The following is a 22924-nucleotide window of genomic DNA, read 5'->3' as shown; positions in this document are numbered from 1 at the left end:
CATTTCTTTACTTCTATCAGTCCTGAACATAGACGGTACCATTATTTTCTATTGCTAGTGCTTCATTACATTTGTAATATCTTTTGCAGACTGTACCAGAGAAAAAGACAGTTGCTTCAGCTCCGCAGAATGGCACCACTGCCAAACGTCGCGTCACGCCAATTCACAAACCAAAATCCACAGCTAACAGCGAAGCAAACAAGAAGGCAAGAGAAGCAAGAGAACAAGCTCGAAGGCAACTGATCGAAGAGAGAAGACGAGCGATGCGCTCGAAAGCGCAAAATTCCGAGAATACCGTGAAGATCTTCGCCCCCGATACGTAACGATAAAAAGAGGGGCGGATCTATTCAGCAATTCGTAGCAGCGTTTCCGGCGACGCTTAATGCCTCGAGCCCAAATCAAACCGCGGTATTTTGTATGCATTTTCTTAAACAACTCGAATCTCGAGCAGACTGACGATTAATTCTGAAAGCTTCTTAATTGACGATTAATACGATGCTCGTTGTTGCGTCTGGATCCACTTAATAAATAGATTAATGACAATTAAACATCAGATTGCTCGGTATGGAGTTGATTATAAACAATAATTATCGATATGCTTCGAACTACAATCAAACTCGCTTTATGTCGTTAATAGAGTTGAGCGTTGTGGGACAGCATACGAGCAATAAGAGCGATTCATGTAATTGATAAATATTTAGTGCGATCGGTTTTTTTAAGGATTGACTTTTAGTAAATATAAAAAGAGCCGGATCGATCGGGAGATTAAGTTTTTAACGTTTTAAATGTACGATATTTTATTACGATGTTTCCTCGTCTCACGCTCTTAAATGTTTCTCTTCGATTTTGTACACGCTGTGATGTTTCGTGCTAATCTTGTTACGTTTTATAACAATTTACGCTGTCGTTCGATTTCTACGTATTTAATGTTCACTTTACGAACGGAATAGCACAGTAACAGTTGAGCATCTTCGGCTCTTTGTTTCTATTTCATGTTTCTTTTTGTAAGATACTATGTCAAAGAAAATGTTACTCGATGAGAAAAAAAAGCAAATCAGAATAAGTGATTGGGGAGAAGATGAATTGTAAAAAATCATTTCTCAATTTTCATAGTAGAAAGGAAGGGATAAAGACTACCCTTTGCCCATTGAATCTTTTTTGCAAGAAAGCTGAAAAGTAGTTACTCGAGTAAAGCGGCCAGATCATATTTCTATATGGTATTTCTAGCGATCATGAGTAACTTATATTTATACGAATAGCATGAACGATCGACGATCGCTGATAAACGTTAATGATCAGCAAAATGAAGGTAGAGAAGTTTATAACTAATCGTGGAAGTTAGTCAAAACTTAGGAACTTAATAAACCTGGTTTAAGGACTGCAAGACAAGAGATATACTCGAAAAATATTGGTTGCCTTGAGCCAGGTATAATTTTTATCTTGTAGTTCATGTATATAATATTAACGATCGTTCGAAAAAAGCGAACAATCAACCGTGCTCGCCTAAGAATTTTTGCTTGCAAAACGATCGGGATCGGGATAGATCGCGAGTTGCAGGTTAAACCAGAAAAAGATTCCTATTATTTTTACTATCTATACTGTTTCTGTAACTCTCGTAACAATTAATTGATATTATTATTTTAAACTCGATCGTTAGTTTGATCGCATTAATACCTCTCACGAGGAAATCGGTTTCGGAAAAAATATCGTAGTTGTGAATAGATCTTGCGAATTACCTGACAGACAAAAGGTGAAAGATTCTTCAGAAGAGTCCCTGCGCAAACATCGTATGGACCCACGTTTGTCTAAACTGACATTCCCGTAGAGACGGTCTCGAAACACCCGATAGTTTAATTCCCATGTTAATTTTAAGGTGTATCTGGTAGATAAACTGACGTTAGCAGATATAATTTGGAGCTGGCCCAACCAAAAAACACGCGCTATCTAATTAAATACTCGGTACGATGAATGTGTCGCGATTTTCACGATGGTATTGACTAATGTGCTGACAAATTTATAATTCCATGCGCGTTAAAATGCAAAGAAAACAAAATAAAGAATAAAGCGAAAAGATGGAAAGGAAATTTCTCGAAGCATCGTTCTGCTTACTAATATGCAGTAACGCGTATCAATCTGCGTTATTTATTGACTGTTGATTCCCTTGGTGCCTTGATTATTTATACGTGTGTACATAAAATCGACTGACAACCGACGATTCGACGCGATATCACGTGCGATCGCTTTTGATCGCACGTGCCACAGACCCATCGAAAGACAACAAGCGAGTCGATAAATGAGAATGAAATGAAAACACGTTGGAAGCTTTTTTTTTAATTAGTTGGTGGGTTCATTAATCAGTTTTCTTGCACAATATTCGCGATCATGGATAGAGAGACAAATAAGGAATCAGGATCATATAATTTTGTTCTCATTTATCCGTTCTGCCTAAAGACGAAAACACAAATTTTGGTAACGATTTATTTTAGACTTCTAGCGAATCCATCAGAATTTTCTATAAAACGTCATCCTGAGTGAGAAACGATTAATTTTTTTAATGTATCAACCGTGTGCCGCCAGCGACTGTAAATAAGCGTGAGAGAATATTGCGTGGCTGAAACAGCGAGCGATTACAAGCAAATTAATCGTGTAATTTTCAGAAACCGTTATATACCGATATGAACATTGGCCAGCACGACAGAATTCACGCGTATTGCAACTCGTTTTTCGTACTCTGTTAGTTCTCTTCGTTCTTAGTTGCATCCTCGATATACTGTGTACAGTCCTTGTTTAGGGGCTCACCTTAATCCACACGTAGTAATTTATATTCAGAACAGTTCCCCGTTGCTTTTATAGGGGCCCATATGCCACATAGCTTTTCAAGAGATCGATCCAAAGCGTATATAAGGATAATCGTCGTGACAACCACAATCATCACGTTTCTCAAAATGTATTGTCTCTATTTTTTAATTCGCCGAAAATTTCACTAGAATTTGGAATTACGTCGTTCTTGAGAGAAAAATGTCCTGTGTTTTTATCTCATGAGAAATCGAAACTGCTTTTCGGAAACGACAGGAAGCGCAAATTTTTTACTTATCGATGGGAAAAGATTCGATGTCTGTTAAACGCGTCGATCATCGAACGTTCCCTTTCTCTTTTTTACGCGAATAAACAATTACGATTATTTATTTATTAGATACTAGTAAGCTGTCCATACACCTGTTCTCAATGAATTAATAAAAAATGATAGAAAAACATGCAAATTTATTTTAGTAAAAAGAAATACGAATGATAGGGAAGTAGGAAGACACAAGTATTTAACAACATCCTTGATTTATTTCTTCCTTATACAGTATTATTCTTCTCTTATATCATTTCTTACGAATATCTGTTTCATATACATTTACTTGTATACAAATCATCTGTAGTAAGCTGAACCGTACTTCTCTTAAAACAATCATAATGCTATAGAGATGAAAATCTGGGGAAAAATTGGCACAGAACAGATTCATTTCTGTGATAAGTACATATATATTCGATGAAGCAAAAGTTCAACGACCCCCTAACAAAGATCACTGACCTTGAACTTGATTTGGTCCCACGATAAATTCCCTTCTATTCTCTTGTCGCATTTGCCAACGTTTGGTTTACTTTATCATTGCTCTTTTGGCAAAGATAATATCAATATTCCCAAAATATCAATGACGTACATTCCCCAGTTTTTCTAGTTTCACGCGAGGCAGATCAATGTTTTGCCCTCGTTCATTTTGTCCTGAACTTTATCACTGGCTGTGGACTTTTCTGCTTGGCCGCTTATTACCGCACAAACAAACGTCAATCCAACCCCTATCACGGCGCTATAGAAAGCCCAACCTGGAACATAAAACGTTTTTTACCCTTTTGCTTGACAATAAATTAATTAAGCAATGAAAATAAGAGACGTCCCCTATTCTGTTCTATTCGTTTCATTTTATCTCTTAATTTATGTTACTCTTATATGTTATTGTTATTTTCATGTTAAATTTCTTAATGTTGCTTAGTGTGGTCAACAATTACAAAGATAAAATCCATGAATCTTTTTAAGTCGAGTTTTATGCAAAGGATTTAATCTACAGCATCTTGATTGCCCGCATAAAAAGTCAAAGTGTCTTGGGAATGTAAAGAATTGTAAACACTTTTACTACCTAGAGAGCATTCAGCGAGATAGAAAGCGTTAGCTTCCGGTCCACAGATCCTTTGAACCCTTTCTGCGCCCCAGCCGGCGGGATACAAGATCATCCCCAGTAAATAAAATATTCCTGTTGGCAAGAAGCGAAGTAGCATTAGAAACTTAGAGAGTTACAAGCTGTTTGCAAAATTGAAGTGTCATGTTGAAATATTACCAGCAATAACCTGCGCAACACCAGCCAGGTTGAAGATGCTCTTTCTGCCGATGCTTTGCATGCAGCAGCCAACCAAAGCTGCCACCACTGTCATCGACATAATCGCCAAACCAAGAGACAGGAAGAAGTAAGAAGCTTTCCAGCAGTCTGGAAATACGCTGGAATCTGTGGCGAAGCCGTCCAAGTTGAAATTTGCACAGTGAGTCTTCTTCCCGTGTAGCCTGATGCAACGATTGAAAATTCCGACTGTTGGCGCGTAAAACTCTGTCCCATTCTCTAACGATCAAAAGAAAATACAGGAAAAAAGACTTTAATCCTTCGTCTAATATAGTTCTCTGTTTAGGAACGAACGAATGATGGATAAATTGTACAAGAAGTATCAACGAGAAGGTGATGGGGTCTCATCGAAGTAGACACGAGTCATTAATATTCCAAGCAACGTTAAGAACTTCTTTGAATATATCCCACCCTTCGACCGCATACTAACGACGTACGGATTAAATAAGAGAAAATAGTTACTCGTGTCTTTTATCTGAGGTCCGATGAGCCATTTTGGAGTGATGAGCCCCGATAAAACTGCCATTAACGCCGCCAGGGACAGGAGCGTCCACAGCAAACTACGACTAGTGACTATCACATAGCACATGCTGCCGTTCAATTGTGGATCTATGCCATCCTTCAAGCTCTAATCTCCTCCTGCAACATTTTTCCCTCTTACAATTATGACCGACCCATGAAGAAAGGCAATATTTATTAAAAGAACCAATTCATGGCAAGACATAACGACATAAGTTTCTACCGCTTCAGCTATCGATCTTCAACATCACGGTTCATGATTAAAATACATCCTGCTAAATACAACGTCAGAATTTTGAGCGACTGTGTATTTACAGCGACTGCCGTTCTTCATAGTTAGACAGTATCAATTATTAAGTGAACCCATAGGTAATGCGGCTCTTCTCAGAGTCAAAGCACTGGAATTGTTATACTACCAAAGTTTTATACAAATTAGGATAGGAAGCTTAATAGAAAAAGATGAAGAATTATAAAGAAATAAGGAGATTCATCGCTGATCAATTTCTAACAGATAATTTTTCATTTTTACTTGTGTGACGATCCAACACTGTGAGCGCACCTGGTGCAAATTGGATCAAAGTCGATCGTGTTATAAGGCAAGTTTGAAAAGATGATTCGTGGACACCCTTATCGCGATTCAGTCGGCGTCAGGGGTCAACGATTCGGCGATCAGGCCCAAAGACTTTCGGGTAACTGCGCAAGAATAAATGCCACTCACATATATTTCGGGGAAACGTTACGTATGGCCCTTTTCCCGCGAACCAAAGAACAGGCCGGCATTAAAAGTGAAGAGTCGCAAGCTCAGCCATACGCATCTTTTTCTCGTTTCTTTTCTCTCGCGTTACCGGTTCCGATTTTTTATTCTGATTTCGTGAGAATCGTAAAGCCGTGCCCGCCCAACAAAGCATCCTTTTCTTCCGACCCCTCGTAAAACGACGAGCATGTTTGCGCGCTGATTCGAATCGACTTCGATCGGAGAAAAGGGCAAGAAGAGGTTTCTTCGAGCTGCCACGGGATCGTTATATTGGAATTCTTGGTTTGTTTCAGTTTGACGATCGCTTGACAACTCTTCCGGCACATCCTATTTCGAATGTTTCTCGTTGGATCTGTCATTAGAAAAAAGAAATCTTTGTAATAAAACTGTCAAGAAATAGTTTGTATGATTTAAAACTGGTAATTTCAACTTCGAAGATCGAGAAGATTCACGTAAGACACTGCATGATTGATTATGGCCAATAAGAAACACTAATTGAAAATGTATGAAAATGATCGTATGGAACAAAATTACATTAAAAATGTGCTACTTGTCAAAGTATGGTGTTAAAACCACATCATAAAATCAATACGGAATGATCGAATCGCTTATCGAGCAATCCAATATTACGAAGAAAAATTCTCATGGTAAAGGGCGAAGCAATTTTTCTTCACTCTATGAATACATTTAAATTTGTTAGGAAATCTGATTCTACTCGACAAAGGCTTTTCGTGTTTTAATGTGACCAAGAACCAAGGCTAGAAAGATCGATCGGAAACCTGCCCCTCCCTCAGAACTGACCTATTTTGCTTTCTAACTTTAGATCGACCTAAGTTTGGGACCTGTGGATGATTTAGTGGGCGGTGGCCCTTCGTTGTTGAACGTATGCTGTTCTCCGCGACCCTTGAGATTTTTGATCCCCTTTAAACCCGCAAACTTAATCGTTTTCATTCCTCAGCGCCAGATGAGCGATTCTCTTTGATGTAGCCGAAACGTGGCGAATCAGTAGGCCACGATGTGACGTGTTCTTTGTATGGAAAAAGATCTCTTGGTGGTTGGCTCCATTCTCTGGGCTATTCTTTTATTCGTGCGTCGGAAGACACAGAATTTTGAGAAGCGAGCAACAACTCGCATACATAATTCGAAAACCATATAAGGAGAGAATTCTAGGACTCAGTAGCGACGTAATGAATTTTTATGATCTTTTTCTTCTACGAGTAAACATACGATTTGTCATGATTCGCGATCTTCGCATCGAAAGATAGAATAAATAACACAGATTTTTCTGTCGTAAAAATTAAAACAGCTGATATTTATACATCTACATTGATAGAATAACAGTTTGAAGAGGACAAATAGTGAAAGGAAAGAGACGCCGAGTAATAATCGCGTTGCGTCGCCCTGCGGAGTAACGTGGGGAAGCAGCGATGTTTAATTAAATTCGTTTCACGCTGTACATCTGCCAGTTTTATTTTTATCATTTCTTGCGCGCGACCTCCTCTAAAAGCACTCAAGAGGCCGGGTTTACTTAGGATCGCCCCTTAATCGCTGTTTGTATTTATACTGTCTTCGAGTTTCGCGTCGGATTTAATGAATCCCTAACACCGGAAACACGTTGATTCACCGCGGCATAGAAACTCGTGACCTCACGGAGCAGCGGGATTGCTCCAACTTGTTTCAACATCGAACATCTGCCGTAGTTGTAAAAAACATGTGGCATTAATACAACCTCTCCTTCTTTCGTTATTAGGTATCTGCTGTTATGATGTTGAAAATGTTTAGCATCCGCCACGTGACATTAATAAACCGCGGTTTGGCTTGCAGCCATTCGAAGTTCGGAGAAGGACGGACGAGATAAGACCGATCAGAGCTTGCATGTAGACCGCCAGTCGTTCGACGGACAACTTCTCTTATTTTTTATTTCTTTTTTTCCACTTTAATCGTTGCGTTCATTGTTGTGGGTTGCCACGCCTTTAGCGAATGCAGTAGGGCTCCATTGTCTGGACGTGAGTCCCCTTTGCTGAATTAATTTTCCATGTTTAATTCGTTGGAAAGGATCAGGCTAAAGCATTGGGCCTGTAAACTAGGTGGAACGAAATTCTAGTCGATCGACCGGCCACGTTTCTGATCGAATTATAACACGTTCGCTAACCAGCCACACGTGCTTCGCAATTAATTTACATTTAGTTCTATGCTTCAACTTGATCTCACACAGCTATGTACGATGTATGGTATTTCAATATAGTTGATATACAAGATGAACAAGAAATTGACGTACCAGAAGTTAACGTAAAATACATAAAGATACGTGTTACGTAAGTTTTACAAACGAGTTGTAACGTGAATCCCTCGAACACGTTGGTAGACCCAAGGAAAAATTATGAAATGTTGAATATCGTGAAGAATTATCAAATATATTATACAAAGGTACAAGAAACGAAACATGATCTATAGTGGGCATTTGCTTCAATCGTCTGTGATCGCGAACGTGTTAAAATTCTATAGAATTACCAGGGGAAACAACGTTAGAAGTCTCAGTTCAATTTCAGTTTACTCAGGTAAAGCAAAGTGATGAATTAGTAGAGATGAATAAGATCTCCGCAACATTGGTGAGCTTCTTCCTCGCCTCGCGCATCGCGGAATGCGATATCTTTCCTTTTCTCTCTGCTCGTGGCCCTGGACGAGAGGCTCCGACCATTAGTCATCCAGCAATGGGTCCTCTGTCCGGCAGCTCGTTATCAGAAAGGCGTAAGTCGACGGCCAGTGCGAACTTAACACTCGTAAATTCAAATCACACGTTTCCGGCCCGTGGACGTTGCTTTACGAGCATTCTTTATCCACGAGAAACCGGCGGAATCTATAATCTTCTATTTTTAAAAATATCCTTGTAAGAAACACGAATCTTCTGCGTCTTTCCTATCTTCTAGTTTCTCGCGTGTAATCATAAATTGTGAACTTGTCGTAAACATTTTCCATCGCCAAACGTTACTCGCTGTTTTATAGTTTACCATATGAAATCCATTGAGAGATTAGCACGTTAACAAGTTCTGCGAAATCTGAAACAATCGAACGTTTTGATTACAGAAACACGAGACACCTACACGTTGCATAATCCAGCGACGACGTAGACCATCTGCAAGGCAGCTGTTGGACAGGTGCTCCCTTACTTCTCCACTCTCTTGTTTTCGTCCCCTCTTACCATCGACAGATCCTCCCAGGCTCACCTTCTTCTTCTCCCTCTTCTTCGTTCTCTTCTTCTGCTCCCTCTCGTTTCATCTTTTTCTTTTACCTGCATCCTCCTGGCATGCACACTGTCGATTTTATCCAACAGTAATTTATCGTGATTTCAGCCGATCGCGTTCGATTAAACATTTTGGAGAAACGATTCCGCGAAGCCTCGCTGCAATTTCTCCAAAAATCGTATTCCAGATATTCTGGCATCGTTTACGTTCACGATTCAACAATTTGTTCGCTTCAAACAGAATGTAAAATGGAGTATCGATTTTTGTCCATCGAAGAGATGTTTTATTCATTCTCGAAGATTCAGTGGAATGTGCCATAAGATAAATTGCATATGTTCATGCAAGGTTATATCTTTGTGAACACAACCAGAGAAATGGAACTTACTCAGAGATTGTGTTTCGATATATGCAATACACATAGAACGAAGAACCGATTATGTGTCCTGAGCAAAATTGAACACACACCCTTTAAAACAGAGCAATTTTTTTAAAACTGGCCCAGACGACTTTACTTTTTCTTTTCTTTTTGAGAAGTTAGAAGGTTTAGTTTACTAGATAATGTGGAAAAAAGTTGTAGTAAAAGTGTAATTGGTCGGAATCTCGAAGAAAGGAATAAAGGTCACTTTTACAATTTTTCTGTCTGAGCCTGTAATGAAAATTTAAAGAACGCACTTTGTAGATTCGTTTCAGTCACATACATGCTGAATCGGTTGATATGGACGAATATAAGAATCTGTACATAGATTTTAGGTCGCCGAAAATCGCCAAGGCTGTGATTAAATTTTCATCCTGGGCCCAGATAAAAACATTGTAAAAAGCGACGTTTGCTTTTTTCTTCGCGATTTCAATAAACTGCAATTTTTCCAGAAATTTACTTGCGCTCTATCTAGCAAACTATTGCTTCCAATTTCAAAAGAGAAAAATAAAATCAAGTCGTTTGGTGGAATTGTAAAAAGGTAATTCTGTCTTAAGCAGTATACGTTCACGTTTGCTCATTACCGTACACTGTACATGTTTCGCGCGTTCCCTCTTCCATTTCGTCGATTTTTAATTCAAGGTTTCGTCGATAGCGGATTGCCAAGCTGAATTCCCTTTTGTTCACAGGCAGATTTACAGTTCCGTAGAACGATTTGCGTTCCTGGAACAGCCACGCCTATTACCATGAATCTCTTTCGAAAAGGCTACGGCATTCCACGTCCGATGTATCCTTTATAAAAAAAAAAAAAAAAGTACGAAGTGTTGCCTGTATTGTAACGTTCTCATCGGTATTCTTCCACTATTCGACTAAATTAATCGTCATTAATCTTGAAACCTCGTCCAACCACTGTCCTCCCTTTCTCATTGACTTCTATTGATTTCAATTCGATTACATCGAACCAAAAGAATCGTTGCATAATTCACACGCTGGCCATTCACGCGTGCTATGGTTACCGGATGTTCGAGCAGTTCGTTTTGCCGAATGTAAAGGGTTAAAGATCAATGATCGACGCGTATCAGAACGATCAACAGGAAGTGTACACGGAGTCGGCGATATTACTTCCGAGGCGAAATCCTATTTACCACGGCACAGCGATAACAGTTCGATGCTAGGCGCCTTTCCAGTGGAACGACCGCCAGGATAATTAAGGTACCACGAGCAAGACGACCAACTTAACGGTGATTTCCAGCGCATCTAGCTAGGCCCGGCAATTAAGATAATCGCCGATCGCGCGCTCCGACTACGCGTCTCCCTGGTCACGCTGTCCTCTTCGTGGATATCGATACCTGGAATTCTTTTGGAACTTTTATTCCACCATCCATCCACATCCATATATTTTTATCCATCGATTTTTCATCGATATCGTCGTTGTCTGTCGCGGTTGATGGAAAAACAGGTAGATTTGAAATTAATCCAGTGACGTGGCCAGACGTGTGCAAGACAAATAGAATACAAGTGAAACATGGTTAGCTCTATGACAAGATACCACCGTATTGGCAAAGTTTGAAAGACGTTTGAGGATGTGTATAAAAATTAGAACATGTGCTTCGCAGAGTTTATAGCACGAAATATTTAGATAACCAGCTATTTCTTAGCTCCAACGTAAATTCACAGAAACAAACTATACGTATCTAAGCAGGAATTTCGAACCTCGCATCAAAGTCTCAACAAATTCAGATTAAATTCCAATGTTAATGTAACGCTTCGTATCCCATTTCTTTCTTACTCTCATCGTACGATTTTACAAACATTAATATAGTATATAAATATAATACTAACGATATTTGATACGTTTCACGTTCGCGATCAAACAAATTCTCGTTTCTCCAAACTATCCAAAGCTTATCAACCGCTGAAAGATCCAAGATATCAATCGTATACATATTTCTACCGAAAAGCTTCGTTTCATTTTCTGTTTCCCTTTCGATCGAGTTTCCATTAACTTTCTGCTCGCAACACGCGGAAGGTTCGCTTAGAATGTTGGTAACACGTCCAGTAAAAGATGTTAGAATAAAGATGCTGCTCATGCGTCTATTTTTCTCGCGGCTGACGCTTTTCATTCCCTCTCGCACCCAGTTCCCATCTTTCCTGCCCTTCCTTCTTCCCTCCTCTCTTCCCATTTGTTCCTGCTAGCCCCGGCTGGTTCGAGACCAGCATAGCCAGTCGCTGTGTCATCGAGCCTCGATACATCATAAATATAAATTGATTTCTGGATACGTGTTGGTACTGTTGGTACAAATGGGACTGCGTGCGAGCCGCACACGCGTCCGCGAAAGTCGTTGGTTGGCATACACGCGCGGGCTATAGCTACGTTTCGGAATCTTAATGCGCCGCGATGGAACACGAACGCCAAAAATGACGAATGACTTGTCACAACGAATTTCGCAACGTCCGATCTACCGACTAACTCGTCACTTTTTATCGATCTACTCCTTCTTGTGATTCTTCCACTTTTTCTTCTTTTTTTTTTTCTATCGTTATTTTTCGGGGGGCAACGTATTTAGTATAGCGAGGCTAGATTTTCATTTTCGAGCGATTTTTTTCCTGCACGTTGTTACAGCGTGAATACGCCGCGCAGGAACAGGAAACGATGCGCACGTGGAGACAAAATAAATGGACCTCGTCGTTATTAACGTGTGTGACAGTCGTGTGTCGAATGTATAGGTCGTGTAAATCCTAAGACGTCCACAGGCTTGCGTTGAAGTACCTCCCACGCTGTATAATCAAATAACAAGAGCACACAGCTCGTCGCATCTTTGTAACGACGAATCATCTCATGCAAGTTGATATTTGTTTCTTGAAAATTGATCTTGAATATTAATCGCGTGCTTGTAGGATAAAATTATGGGATTAATAGAAAGCACGATCGCTGTCTTTCGTATTATACGAGCATACTGAGAGGGCAGTCGGCGCGCGTTAATTTTTATCTACCGTAAGTAAGTTCGCGAGTTTCTCCGTATAATCTAATGAACTGCTGAAACTGGCGGCAAAATTCGCTCGTCTGCATCATACTTAAATGCATCTCTCTGAGTAATATAATTTATTAAATTGCAATAGGCGCGCAATAATCACAGCTTGCCTCGGTGGAAGTCGCAAGTGGGCATTTCCTGAAGATCGCGATAAACCCGTCTGCGCAAAGTGCTATGAACTCGGGCAACTCTAGATAAATCTAAACGAATCGCGTGATAAACCTCACTGTGCGCATCGAAATATTTAAAAACCGACAGATACTTTAAATTCTCCTCTCCTTTCTTCTTCCTTTCTTTCTTTTTTTTTCATTGTTTTTTCTTATGGAGGAATGCATATATAGTATATATATATATAAACGAGGAGTAGGAAACTGTCGGAAGGAAACGCAAGTTCTGTCCCCAAGGTATCTTTCTGTGGACCTTCGTATAGCTTCTGATTCCCTGGAAACGCATTAACGAGCGATTACGAATCCATTCCAGATCGTTGAGATTGCCACGGGGGCTCGTTTTCTCGGTAGAAGCCGCCAACAACGCTGCTTGCATCAGAGCAGCCGGTTGGAAGATTAGAATGCACCGTGCATTCGCTTTTCGAACGACTTGCACGCGCGTTGCCATCACCACGAACAGAGCCACGAGCAGAGTCCTCGACGAGCCTCAGGATCACTCTCGGTTTCTTGTTGTTCGAACAACGTTCTGGATGAGAGCTTCCAGCAAATTCAAATATTCCTATCGCCAGAGTCTTTCAAAGAGATTTCTCAAGGAAAAAACGTATAATTCAGGGACCGGACTTAAATTCACGAAACTCGAATCTTCGACTTCGTCGAGTCTGGAAACTATGGAAACCTGGACTTTGATCTTTATACGCAGTTCTTACGTTCGTACATTGTTCCTTTAATCGTTGTTTTAAAGCGAATCTTCATCGAAAGGCCATACGAATAACGTACCGATCTATCAAGCCTATCTGTTTGGCTCATCCAATGGAACAACTTATAACAGCGATCTAATTGTTGTAGCGTACATCAGCCTGCTTTGTCGGGTAGAATATATAGAGATTAATGATCTTTTAATAGTTAACCCTTAACTCTTTGTAATTTTGAAGCAGATATAAGAGCTACATAGTAACTAGCCTGTGATATTTACGCATCGACAGAGAATCGAAAGCCGCAGAGCGCAGAAAATGCATATGGTACGATAAAAACAAGTAGAATATCCAAGTTACAGATGAAACAAATTTCTCTTTTGATTCTGTTTGTTTAACACTAACCTCACCAGGTCCGGTCGAGTAACCGGTTTCAAAATTTTATTTAAAATTGGTCACTCGTTGTTATTTCTTTCGTTCGTTTAACTCTACGTGAATTCTCATATTAATAAAAATTGAGAAATTGATTAATCAGATAAGAACGAAAATCGTGATGGTAAAAATACGAATTCTCATAAAGAGTCTGGTGACGACGACTCGCGGCCACTTCGGAACAGGAATGTATATTGACTTTCTTTTTCCTGAATTTATCATTAGAAAGCAACTCGAGCAAACTCTATTGGAAATTTTTGCGAGTATATCAAGAAAATTCGCCAGTGACCGAAGGTTAACGATAAACGTCGGTATTATCAACCAGACGACTGATTTATCGTGTTAGTCAATTAGCGACCTAATTGACGTATCGTCACGAGCGTTAATTAAGAATTATCATGAAAATCCATTTGCGTGTGACCCAGTTTAAGACCGAGAACGACAACGCGTTATCTGCCGACAGAAATCGGGGTACTCCCCTTTGTTCGTGCAGCTCCTTCTCGGACACGAGTCGCCCGCATTCCTCTGTTAGGTACGTACCAGGAAAAAAAGCGGCCAGAGCCCTCCTCTTGGAGGGGAAAAAAAAAGAAAAAGAAGGAAGAAAGAAAAGGTGAATTTACAGGCAAGCGTGGCCGTAATGTAGTCAAGCCTGCCAGTTCAAAGCGAGCTCGCGTACGAAGACGCGATTCGATTCACGCTTTGAAGCGTGTACTTACAAAGAGCTGCAGGATGTTGCGCCGCTTGCAATTATTTTCTGCCTCTCGTTACTCTATTTTCAACCTTATTACTCTATTTTAAAGCCGCTATAACATTTCTTAACGTACTGGTGGCGACGATCAGCGATATGTCTACCGATCCCTCGAACGATCTGACTTTCCATAAATTTCTCAATTATTCGAATAAAATCCACGTAACGATAGAATTACATAGCCAGAAACGAACGTCGTATTTTCATAGATATTATCGAATTATAGATTGCTTTGAAACGTTTCGTTTTAATATTTCGTACGATTTTACTATCTGCTGTATATTCCGCGCATTTTATGGATCAAGCGTTGCAAAGGCCGAAGATATCCAAAGAGCTAGGAACGCGACGACGAAATCCGACGACTGTTGGCTGTTATCTGTTTTTGGTTCGCTCGCTTGTTAAGTAAATCGAAAACGGGGATGAGAAATATTTAAGACTCAATGAAATAGAAAGACAGCTGTCTCAGCTCGTGTGTCGCGCATCCATGCTTATACGTGTACTTAACTCAAATTCATTCAAGCAGAGTGATATCATCTTCATTGGAGAAACCTCAGCTGATGTGTCGTGCGTCTCTGTATTTATACGTGTAATTTAAAACCATTGAGACGTAGCCATGTTTGGTATCTCATTGGTATATCATCGAAGAAGCTGTCAGCAACGCGAACCTACGTATATATCAATGCATAAAATTCTTACGAAAAATCACGATTCCTCGTTCGAATCGTTTCAATATCGCTACTGTTGAATTCAATATATAGCTTCTAGTATTTCTAAAAACGCTACGTACCTTGAATTCGAGTTAAATACCGGTGCACGCTCGATCAAGTCTACACAGTGTCCCAAGTTTAGACGGCTAAAGAAAATGATATTATACAGGGTGGTTGGTAACTGGTGGTACTTGTGGTAAGAAGTCGAAAATATAGAATAAAAAAATTTTTTTTTTTTTATTTTTCCATCGAGACAACGATCTACAGTGAGATCCGTTATAACGAGACGCGATAAAGTGCACGCGTACCGAGCGAAAATTCAAAGTCGATTTTCTCGAAAACAAAGCCTGGAACGAAAAATTTTTATTCTATATTTTCGACTTCTTTTTTCGCGTAGAATCACCCCCTTTCCGCTTGTACCACCAGTTACCAACCACCCTGTATAAACGTAAGTGTTGTATTAGATTGTGCGAAATGTTTCTTTCGTTTTATAAGGAAATAAGAGATTTTCTGTTTTATATTGGTTTATTGAATTATGCACGAACATAATAATAGAAATAGAACGAAATGGATCATACTGCCTAATTCAATAAAATAACATAAAACACTTTTCGGACAACCCAATACCGTAATGTACAAACTCCTAGTAAAAACGTTATAGCAGAAATATGAAACCTGAAAGCAATAGACGAACATTATCACGAAAGGCGAATTGGTCGGAGAGGGCGCGTTATTATTTGGTCCGCGAGATCGCCAGATCTTGCAACATTACGGATTTTTATCCGCAGGGAACGGTGAAAGCGATTGTGTATCGTACAAGAGTCGATTGGCGACAAGAACTAATAGAAAGGATTGATGGCGCATTCGTTGATCTAAAACAAGACAAACATGAAATTCGGAGAGCTACAAACTCAATTTCCGTACGATGCGAAGCTTACGCTCGAAAAGGGGGATGGCATTTTGAAATGGACGCATAAATCAACTTTCTTTTCGGTGTAATAAGACGTTTGAGGGCATATGTTCGCGTTTCATCTTTTTCTTCTTTCTACTCGTGCAACGTGTTTTGGTGAAGCTTGATCGTTTGAACTTGCTACACTCTGTGTACAGGGTGTCTCGTTTTAATCGTCGTTGAAAAGTATTTCAAAGTGAAACTTATCTTGTTTCGAGGAAAAGTTTTCCGCCACGGTGAGAAATCTTATCTAGGCGAACGTGTTTTGAGGATCTCGAAGCAACCTTTGTTTCTTCAAATGGAACTATACATATTTTTATATACCACTCGATGTATCTTTTAATGTTTTCTACAAGAAAGTATCAAGGTACTTGGAACATGGTTAGTTCGAAAGATATTCTGTCTTTAATCTTGTAAAACTTATCGTATGAAAGACGAGGAAGGATAACGTAGTGCTTTTATATTCATGTTCTTTGCTTGTCTTTCGTACACTCGATTCGATAGAATTCACATTCAGCTATCTTTTAGATTAGGCGTTTTCAGATACAGATACTTCGATACCTTTTTGTAGAGAATTAAGAACTGCATCGTATAAAAAGAGAACGTATAGTTCCATTTAAGAAAACTACAGATCACCTTGAAATCTCTATATAGACCAAATTTGTGACCATCGCAACACGTTTCCTCCGAAACGAAATAGGTTTTATTTCAAAACTCTTTTGAGAGTAATCCTCCTCGTGTCAATTAAAATGAGACACCCTCTGTAAACCCAAAAATTATTAAAATCAATCGCTTTAATCGTTTCGTTATTAAATCATTGTACCGTGTGGCACTGCTGAAAACGTTGCACTGGTCGTTCGTCTCTCAAGTCGCGAATACCATCAGAGTTTGATTGGGAGGCGCGTGAAATGCAATTTGCAAACGAGCCGTATATTTACCCACACGTATACGACGATACACGATTGATGACCAGAGTACATATTTTCTTCCTATATATATATATATCGATGACGCATCTCTGTGTACTCACAGAAGCCGGTTCGAATAAACGCGCGAGCACGTACACTCGAGTGTGTATCAACGTTGAGACTGTTGAGACACGCGTGTCCACGCTTGCCAGGGTAATATCGAAATACTATCGCTTCCCACGCGAGAAGGAGCCTCGATTCTGTCTAAACGGCGCCCGTGCGTCCGCCTGTATTCACGTGCGTGCGTAAAAGCTGCCTTATTGGGAAGCTTTAATGGCTAGACCACGGCCAAGAGTACGTCGGGCATACTTTATGCCATCGACCATATTTGTCCTACGATTCATATCGTGACAGCGAAAACGGATTCGGTAACGAGTCCCTTTCGTGAGCTTTCGCAACAGCTCTCTCGATCGTTCTAACGGTTCGATATCGTTTCGTGCTCTTAATGGCATAGAAGATTATGCAGCGTGCTCTCATCGAGAATTAGCTTCCAGAGGAATTTCTATCGTCGTCATTCTCTATTTCAGCGTCTCATTTTGCGAAATTCTGATGTTAGTTCGTTGCCACTGGACAGTTGGGTTGTCCGAAAAGTGTCTTTCTCTCGCAAACGTGTTTTTTACAACAGTGCACCTTCGTACAAACGTGAAACCAAGTCTGTGAAATGTCGCGGTGTTCGTCTCAACAGAGCAAAATGGATCGTACGTAATTCGACAAAATAATATAAAACAAAAACGTTGTGCGTCTATTATTTCCTCATGAAACGAAAGAAACTTTTTGGATATCCTAATAAAATGGTAATTAAATTGACGCATATGGAATATCGTTTGTTTCGAGTTTCAAGCTGGTTTATCCCGTCGCGGAAAATTATTAGGACCGTGTTAAGGAAGCAGACATTTATTACAAATTATATCGAATCGAGAAGTACTTTTAATGGGGAAGAATTTAGACGGAAAGCTTGCACGAGGAAAAATTTCTGTCACACTTTTTTGCGATTTATCGGGGCGTCTCGCTTTACAAAGAAATTCCCATGTTAATAATAATTTCAATCTTTTGATAACAGGCAACGACTACCAGGGTTTGGTGCACGTATGATATCATTCGTTTCTTCTTAGAGATAACTTCGTTTAGCGAGCTTGCAGCTAAGAATTCCAGCATTTTGCACGTTTACCAATTCGACGATTTAGCGAATCGAATGGCAAAGACTGTATCTTTGTGAGAACATGTCCCTGTCTCGGAGGAGGCGTTATTACATCGTAGAAATACCTTTGCGGACTGTTTCGTTCAGCACGTAATAACTGTCATAGTCGATTGCAGTATAGTATGGTCGAGAGACACGGTCCTCGTGGTCCAGAATCCCCGTGGTTTACCAGATCGTAACCAGATCTTTGAATTTCGAGGTTTACTATTACGATGGCACGCCGTCTGCTAAGACGTTCGCTAAGATCTTCGTGATACTTTTCTTCTTTCGATAAGCATAAACGTGGAGCATATGGTAATATTTTTTGAAAAGGTGAATCTATCGAAACAACGAATATTTGGACCGAAGAAACCATAATTTGAAAGCGAGACCCGCGACGCTTTTTGTTCCTCGATAAGCAAATCGTAATTTTGTAAAAAAATTAGAGTATCGAATCGAAAAAGATTTGAAACTAGAAAACTACAATTTTATAAGCGAACAGAGGCATCGAGACGCCGAAGATTTAAAAGCAAGAGAGTGGAATTTTTGCCGGAAAGGCGGCGGTATCGAGCCAAGAAGGGTCCGACGCGAAGAAACTGCACTTTAACGAAAAAGATTACACAGGTTTCTGTGCGGTATTTGACACTACTGTTACGCGAAACATCCTCGCTATCTCGTTTCACTGACAGTCGAACGCGCCGTCCAACTGCTTACGAAGTAATTTAACCGTTCCGCTATGGTGATTTAAAAAAATTGAACTTGAGAAACAGGGGGACGCAGCCGCAGACGGGCAAAAAACGAATGACCGAGGCGATTAATTAATCGTTGTCCTGTCGCTTTCGTTTAAGCGTAATTCGTCTCAATTTAACGGTCTGCTGTTCCTCAAAATAAATTCATTAAGAAAAACGATACTCGACCGATTACGCGCCGAATACGTAATTTGGAAAATTAAAAGCGCTTTTGGATCGTGACTTTTTTTCTCTTTTTTTCTGTGAAATTACGATCAGGATAATGATTTCGTCGCGTCAGGATAATGATCTCGAAGCTGTTGCGCGCGATAGAGCAAAAAGAAAAAACGGGAGGGAAGAGCCGAAACCACCCTACGATGCATAATTCATGGTGGTAGGTCTGGCTTTATGGCACACCCTGATGCCTGATGATGTAAACAGTCGTAAATTAATGCAATTGGCCAGAGCTGGTTCACGTGTGTGGTAGAAAGAGAGAAATGAAGGGATAGATACATTAACATCGCGTTCGGTGAACTTCGCGCTTCCACACTTGGCAAATTCAAAGATTGCACAGCTTCCACGCGCCTGCACCGCTCTCTGCGCTCTATCCTCCGCTTCCGGTACGTAATTGGTCCCATTAAAGAGACGCAACGACTCGTTAAAGAAAACATTAGCGACAAGTAACAGAATATTGGTGAAATTGTTTATGTCATTTGAATATTTTAATTTCCGAGGGCTGTACTTATTTTAATCGAACCCTTCAGAAGCCACATCGATCAGGAAAGTACAGGGAAATGATGCTACAAACACTGTTTCTTATTTTTAATTTACGTTAAAATTTACCATTTTCTTGTGGCAGTTTTAAACTTATGGAACTTGTGGAATTAAACTCATTGGTTTCTGGAGAATCGAATATCGATCGTGTATTTATGTAATGAAATTAAGGAAATGATCAGAAACGTATAGAAAAGCGATGTTACAACGCTCTGCTTTTTAAATTTACGCCAGAATTCGCTATTACTCGTGTCATCTTTTCGCGATGAATGAACCTGCGCATCTGAATTTTTGTTTCTTGAGAGTCGAATATCAATCGAGTATTTACATAACGAAATTAAATAAGCGATAAGAAGCAGAGTCGATCAATTTATCTTCCGAGAGGCTCGATTGTAAGACCGTTTGACTGTCTAAGGTATAAGTCAAAGAAAAAGGTAGATTACTCATCCACGACCCTATTATCTACAAAACCTGCAGAACAACCTCAAGACACGTAGCAGTCTTAGACACGGTCCACGCAAATCGCATTCGAGCACATCTTCTAAGAGTCATCCGTATCGTCGATAGTGTTCGCATTGTATTTCAATATCTTATCTTGTATTTGTTATTTATCACGATGTAACATCAAGGACCCGAATTTACCGAGTTTTACAAGTTCAAAAAATGTATTATATTTTATCATATCGTGAATATATTATTCGCGAGAATTTAATTCAAGAACCAAACCGAGATTTCCAATTTCTATACAGCCAGGTTGCAGTCAGATTATGCGAGTCAAAGAATCAAACTTGTTCGAAAGATTATTAAGTTCTTATTACAATTTCATTTTATTATTATTATCAATTTTGATATAAGAAGATGTATATACTTCACTTATGCCGGTTCTACCATCAATTTTGACTACGAAACAAGTATGTACACATATATAAATATATAAATACCAGTTTCCTATCGTTTTCCTATGAAAAGTGTTCGAACAGTTTTATATCATATCGTATAACAAATTACAAGTAACGATCGTATTAAACGAAATCTCGTGTGAAAATAGTTAAAGCATTTCCAAGTTGGCCGAGGGGCTGTACCAATCGTTTCGCGTCCAAAGCAAAGTCAATTGCATTTGGCTTTAAGGGATCGCGTGTCATTCGAGATCCGACTATCAATGGGTCCGTTTTGCATCGCAAAGGACTCGCTCGTTCTATTGTTCGCCTCTCTCGATAATTCAGCTCCAACAGAGTGTAAAAGGAATAAATATTCAATTACCGGACACGTATCATCCACTTTTGTCCTCGGCTATGCAAAGTCGCGTGAATTTCAATGAAACGAAAATCCAAACGAATAAATCTCACGGCAATTTCACTCACCTCCGATCCGTTTCCTGCCCAACGTAAAGCTTGATAATGACGAACGTTCGCACTCGGTTACTAGAGGAAATAGATATTAGTCAGTGGCTATTCGTGGTCGAGAACGGAACTGTCAAGCGGCCGTTTCTCCTGTCAAAGGCCTCGCGTAGTCGACGCTTTTTTCCTGGACACGGAGCTGCGCGGTCAAAGCGCCGAGCTGAACTGAACCCGAGGCGGCTCGCGATCGCCGCTATAACGCGTGGCGATCGTGAACGCAGACCTGTTTGTTGGTGGGACGCGGGGCCTCCTCGTGTTATTTACTTTATTACGCTACTCGTTGCGAGGTTCGGGGAAATATACCGTCGAAAGGGAGTGAAATTCTAGCGGATTTTCTACGATCCGCAGTTCTTGTATCTACGGCGAACAGGCTCGTGATAAGAATGAACAGATTCTCCGAATCTTTAGGTAATAATACTTTGATTTTAAAGCATCTTTGAATCTTCCTAGTCGGAAGCTAAACTCGCTTGATCTACGTTAGTGGAGACGATATTATAAAAACGATATAGATTTCCTATCGATCCTTGGAATCCAAGTGTCTTGATACTCACGAACGATATAATTATGCAAATTTAATAACTTGCATCGCACGATAGATAAAAAAAAGTGGGACAATTCGATAAGCAATTGTAATTAACGAGGACTGTTAATGACGAAAGAGCACTTCTCGTGATTAATATCCTGTGCATATTTCGAAACGAGTACAAGACATTATCGTGATCAGCCTTTTAACGAAAGCCTGGCGTTTACGAACCTAATCACATAAAATCATGATACAGGCCATTAAGCATGATGTCAGTGCCGCTTTCCACAGTTTCCATTACATCGCGCTACCAGAAATCGCTCGATACTTTCGTCCACGAGGCTTTTCATCGTTTTCCATCCACCGAGGGTGTCGTCCTGGCATCCTTTCGGCGTCCGATTACAACCACCATGGGGTGGATGGTTTATGAGAGGGTATTCTATAGCCTTATGGGGCTTAAAGGCGCCAGCATTTATGGATTTACCGCCTGGTGTAACGTTTCGTCGTTTCGTCGTCCGGAGAATAATAAACAAAACACTTAACTATAGCGTGATATTTTATGGTTAAATATTGAGACAAAACGCTTCGATAGACGAAATATGATCCACTCTGTGTTGATCGTAATATCGTTTTAGCTATAGAAAGTAATCCATCGCCTTTGAATAATTTTCGAAATATAAATATCCTTTCGCTCTATATATTTTAGGATTTTACCATATCGATCTTAATATTTCTAAAACGCGGTGTAAACTCAATTTCGAAACGCGTCAACAAATAATTTTTGTTGTTCGATTAATAGTAAGAAAACTGTGCTTGGTCGAAGAGCAAAATTGATAAATGAAAGACAAATTTCTGTACAGAAAGACACTGAATTAATTTCTACGTTTAGCTTCACAACTATTGAAACTATATATTATTTGTTGTACTATAGACGTACGTTTGTTAAGCTTCCAAAAAATTCGACGTTCACTTGCTGGTGGCTTTGACAGCAGTTGGTTTTAACCTGGCTAATAAAAATCGTGTTAAGAATTCTACGAAATAAAGTCATGGTAGATAAGAGGAGCAAATACACCGCTTCTGCTCGAGATAAAGCGTCGTCGATTGCAGGTAAATATTTCAATATTTATATTTATCTTTAGCAAATATATCGTTACATGGTTACATTAATAGGCGACACAGCAAGGAATTTGCATGAAAATTTTGTGAGCGAATTTTTAAAACACGCGCACGAGTATAACGTACATCCCTTGCCTAGAATTATAGT

General features: G+C 39.8%; 2 protein-coding genes across 6 annotated transcripts in view; one reads left to right on the top strand and one right to left on the bottom strand.

Moving 5' to 3' along the window:
• The window catches only part of LOC126872712 (uncharacterized), an 88787-nt gene extending 85533 nt beyond the window's left edge, over positions 1-3254 (top strand). For all 4 annotated transcript variants that reach the window (XM_050632828.1, XM_050632827.1, XM_050632825.1 and 1 more), the window contains exon 14: positions 90-3254. In XM_050632828.1, coding sequence (XP_050488785.1) covers positions 90-323 — 234 coding nt within the window. In that variant the 3' untranslated portion in view covers positions 324-3254. The remainder of the gene's footprint in view (positions 1-89) is intronic.
• Positions 3255-3311: 57 nt separating this feature from the next.
• Positions 3312-21347, bottom strand: LOC126872726 (LHFPL tetraspan subfamily member 2a protein-like). 2 transcript variants are annotated; one of them, XM_050632868.1, is made up of 5 exons: positions 21102-21347; positions 4899-5075; positions 4380-4655; positions 4182-4295; positions 3312-3870 (listed from the first exon to the last, which is right to left on the bottom strand). In XM_050632868.1, the coding sequence occupies exons 2-5, from the start codon at positions 5023-5025 to the stop codon at positions 3728-3730; spliced, it is 660 nt and encodes a 219-aa protein (XP_050488825.1). In that variant the 5' UTR covers positions 5026-5075; positions 21102-21347; the 3' UTR covers positions 3312-3727. The 2 variants fall into 2 exon arrangements, with proteins under 2 accessions (XP_050488825.1, XP_050488826.1); XM_050632869.1 differs by lacking the exon at positions 21102-21347 and adding an exon at positions 8811-10521.
• Positions 21348-22924: the final 1577 nt, after the last annotated feature.

Source organism: Bombus huntii, chromosome 13, assembly GCF_024542735.1.
Source record: "Bombus huntii isolate Logan2020A chromosome 13, iyBomHunt1.1, whole genome shotgun sequence".
NCBI lineage: Eukaryota > Metazoa > Arthropoda > Insecta > Hymenoptera > Apidae > Bombus > Bombus huntii.
Note: the sequence above shows the minus strand (reverse complement) of the source record. Positions and strands in the feature narration are given on the sequence as shown.

Excerpts from the sequence above, each read along its gene's own strand:
- LOC126872726 (XM_050632868.1), bottom strand. The coding sequence starts at position 5,025 with ATGTGCTATGTGATAGTCACTAGTCGTAGTTTGCTGTGGACGCTCCTG. Across the intron at positions 4,296-4,379 it reads TGTTGCGCAGGTTATTGCTG|GAATATTTTATTTACTGGGG; the intron begins GTAATATTTCAA and ends TCTTGCCAACAG. Across the intron at positions 3,871-4,181 it reads TCTCGCTGAATGCTCTCTAG|GTTGGGCTTTCTATAGCGCC; the intron begins GTAGTAAAAGTG and ends TTTATGTTCCAG.